At 38.5% G+C, this 2,943-nt stretch overlaps 1 protein-coding gene across 1 annotated transcript in view; it reads right to left on the bottom strand.

Moving 5' to 3' along the window:
• The window catches only part of PARP12 (poly (ADP-ribose) polymerase family, member 12), a 24,957-nt gene extending 24,110 nt beyond the window's left edge, over positions 1 to 847 (bottom strand). Inside the window, exon 1 of the mRNA XM_009333050.1 lies at positions 831 to 847. Coding sequence (XP_009331325.1) covers positions 831 to 847 — 17 coding nt within the window. The remainder of the gene's footprint in view (positions 1 to 830) is intronic.
• Positions 848 to 2,943: the final 2,096 nt, after the last annotated feature.

A 2,943-nucleotide genomic window follows, 5' to 3' on the forward strand; every position in this document is an offset into this window, starting at 1 on the left:
GCTGGGATAGAGTTAATTTTCTTCCTAGTAGCTGGTACAGTGCTGTGTTTTGGATTTAGCATGAGAATAATGTGATAACATGTTGATGTTTTAGTTGTTGCTGAGCAGTGTTTATACTAAGTCAAGGACTTTTCAGCTTCCCATGCTCTGACAGTGAGGAGGGGGCACAGCCAGGACAGCTGACCCAAACCGGCCAAAGGGATATTCCATACCGTGTGACATCATGCTCAGTATATAAGCTGGGGGGAGTTTGCCGGGGGGCAGCGTTCGCTGTTCAGGAACTGACTGGGTGGCGGGCGGCGGGTGGTAAGCGGTTGCATCACCTCCTGGTTTTTCTTTTTTTCCTTCCTGGGTTTTGTTCCTTCTCTCTCTCTCCTCATTGTTTTACTTTCCATAATTTATTGTTGTTGTTGTTGTTATTATATTATTATTATTTCGATTATTAAACTGTTCTTATCTCAACCCAGGAGTTTTCTTACTTTTGCTCTTCCAGTTCTCTCCCCCATCCCACTGCGGGGGGAGATGGTGAGCGAGCGGCTGTGGGGTGCTTAGTTGCCGAATGGGGTTAAACCACAACAATATTTGCTTAACATCCATGCATTTAAACTAGCAGTTCCAACAGTTCAAACGGTTCTTTTAAAAGCTCAGTACTTTTTCAGAGTTTCTTATTATTAAAAAAATGTAATTTGCTCAGGAATCAGAACAGTTATTGAACCCTATGTCACGTTTCATTTTGCACTGCAATCAGCAACAGTGCAGAAGTTGGCCTCATCATACAGTGTTTCATCCCATGTTAGACAAAATATAGAATTCCATTGATAAGGACTTACCTCTGATCAGTCTCCATCAGCAGTATGAAAAGGTATGTTTATGACAGCATGTAATAGTTATGAATGAAAAATTCTATGTCCGCACATACTAGTTCAAAAAAACCTTGCTTTTTCATGGCTAGATTATTGGTATTTTTATAACATCAAACTGATTTGGAACATGGGGCAGAAAGGGTCAATTAGATCATCAACTCTAGTCCCTCACAATCACAAGCAACTCATTTTTTAGATATCCAATTCAGAAAAGTCCACAGCGTAATCAACAGACACCCTGAGCCCCAGAAAGCTCTTTAGCGCTTTGCAACAAATTTAAGACCTGTAGCCTCTGAACACACCAAGGAAAAAGCAGGATCATCGTAGCCATAGGAGGGGGCAATAGATTTCAAAAGGAGTTGGTATGTTGCTCAGGCATTCTGCTCAAAGCTGTTGAAGACAGCAGTCAGCTGCATATGGGAAACATCGCAAGCAAATATTAAAAACCCCTAAAACTACCTTTGCAAGATATCAGCAACTTTTATTTCCCAGCTGCTAGACCCTACTTTCCATTGAAGCTTCCTAGTCTCAGTGAAAACTTTCTGAAGTTTTCTTGTGACTTTTTCTTCTGCGAGTTCATTTATCACTCTGTGTGTTCATCAGCTAAATGCACAATTGTTCATGTGGTGTGTCACAGATCACCTGGAATGTCACAGGGGAATGATTTGGAGATCAGTAGCAGCTATTTATCGTGACAGGGGGTGAACAGAAGGAGCAAAGGATCTCATCAAAAGCAAGCAACATTCTGTGCTTTCAAAATCTTGCAATAGTATACTAAGGTATATAACTAACGTGTACTATCTTAAACAGCTATCTAGAATCACAACTAAAACAGATGCTTGGTAAAGGGACACCTAAATTATACATAATATTTAAGTGTGTATAGTTTAACTGGAACTGAAGCAGTGAAATGGAAATGTATTCAGAGATATTCACCATATACAGGGCATTCTGCAGAAAAGTACTTCCAGTAGGACAAAAGACAATATACTGTATAATACAGTTTACTACTGGTGCAGAAAAAAGCGTCATTTCGGAGAAGTCTGCTGCGTCTTCTGTTCTTTGGTCAGATGAGCCACGAGATAGGTTTTTTGGCCAGGTACCCATTCCAACTGGCAAGATAGGCTGGCTAATCTGGATTATCTGTCGTTGATCTGTGCAAGGCAAATGTTCTACATTGACATAGAACAAGCACGTTTATCAGCTGAACTCCTGTTATCCTTGTATTCCCTCTTGCCACACACCTCTATCTGTATCACACTATGTATTGGGCTATCTACCTATGTAGTACCTTGTAATTTCTGTATAAAAATACATTCCACATATATTTTGTGTAATGATTGCATTTACTTCTTCAAAAGAGTCTTAAAATAAAGCTAGTATGTCTGCTGAAATGTAGGATGTGGAAATATTGCTTTTGTTCTGCGAGGATGGTGCTACTATATGTTAACAAGTTTCAAGTTCTATTAAAAAAAGAGGAACTTATTTTTAATAAACATTATGCTGAGTCATGTAAGTCTTCTAAAAGTAGATTTACAATTGTTTCCTAGCGTTCTTGTGGGAATTCCATACTTGCAACAAAGATTATTTTAATCAAAGCTGATGACATTTTTTTCGGCTTATTTTCCTTTCATTTGGTACCTTTCAGTTCCCAAGTTATTACTGGTCTATGCCATTTTCACAAGCAAATGTTTTTTCATCAGTCTTTGTACACTGAAATAGTAAAGAAAGAACTCTAAAAGGCCACTTGTGGGATTTATTATCACTGATGCTTAATATTTAGCTGTAGGCAAATAGTACTGAATAAGAGACAATCTGATTACTTTGAAATGTTGTGCAGAGGAAAATATAGCCATGTTCTTTTTCTGTTTTTAATTTTGCTTATAAAAAAACCCTGGTGTCTCTCTTTCCTCATCAGTATATAAATGGATTATTTTTGCACTACACATATCAAGGTCTTCACGTCATGTTTGTGTTAGAAGACCATGGACAGCTAGAAAATGAATGAAACAATGAAATGAGGAGAGCAGATGGCTTCTTAGCCACAGGCACATCTCAAGCTCTAACTGCATCTCATAAC

Source organism: Pygoscelis adeliae, unplaced genomic scaffold, assembly GCF_000699105.1.
Source record: "Pygoscelis adeliae isolate BGI_AS28 unplaced genomic scaffold, ASM69910v1 Scaffold38, whole genome shotgun sequence".
In the NCBI taxonomy this organism is placed as follows: Eukaryota; Metazoa; Chordata; class Aves; order Sphenisciformes; family Spheniscidae; genus Pygoscelis; species Pygoscelis adeliae.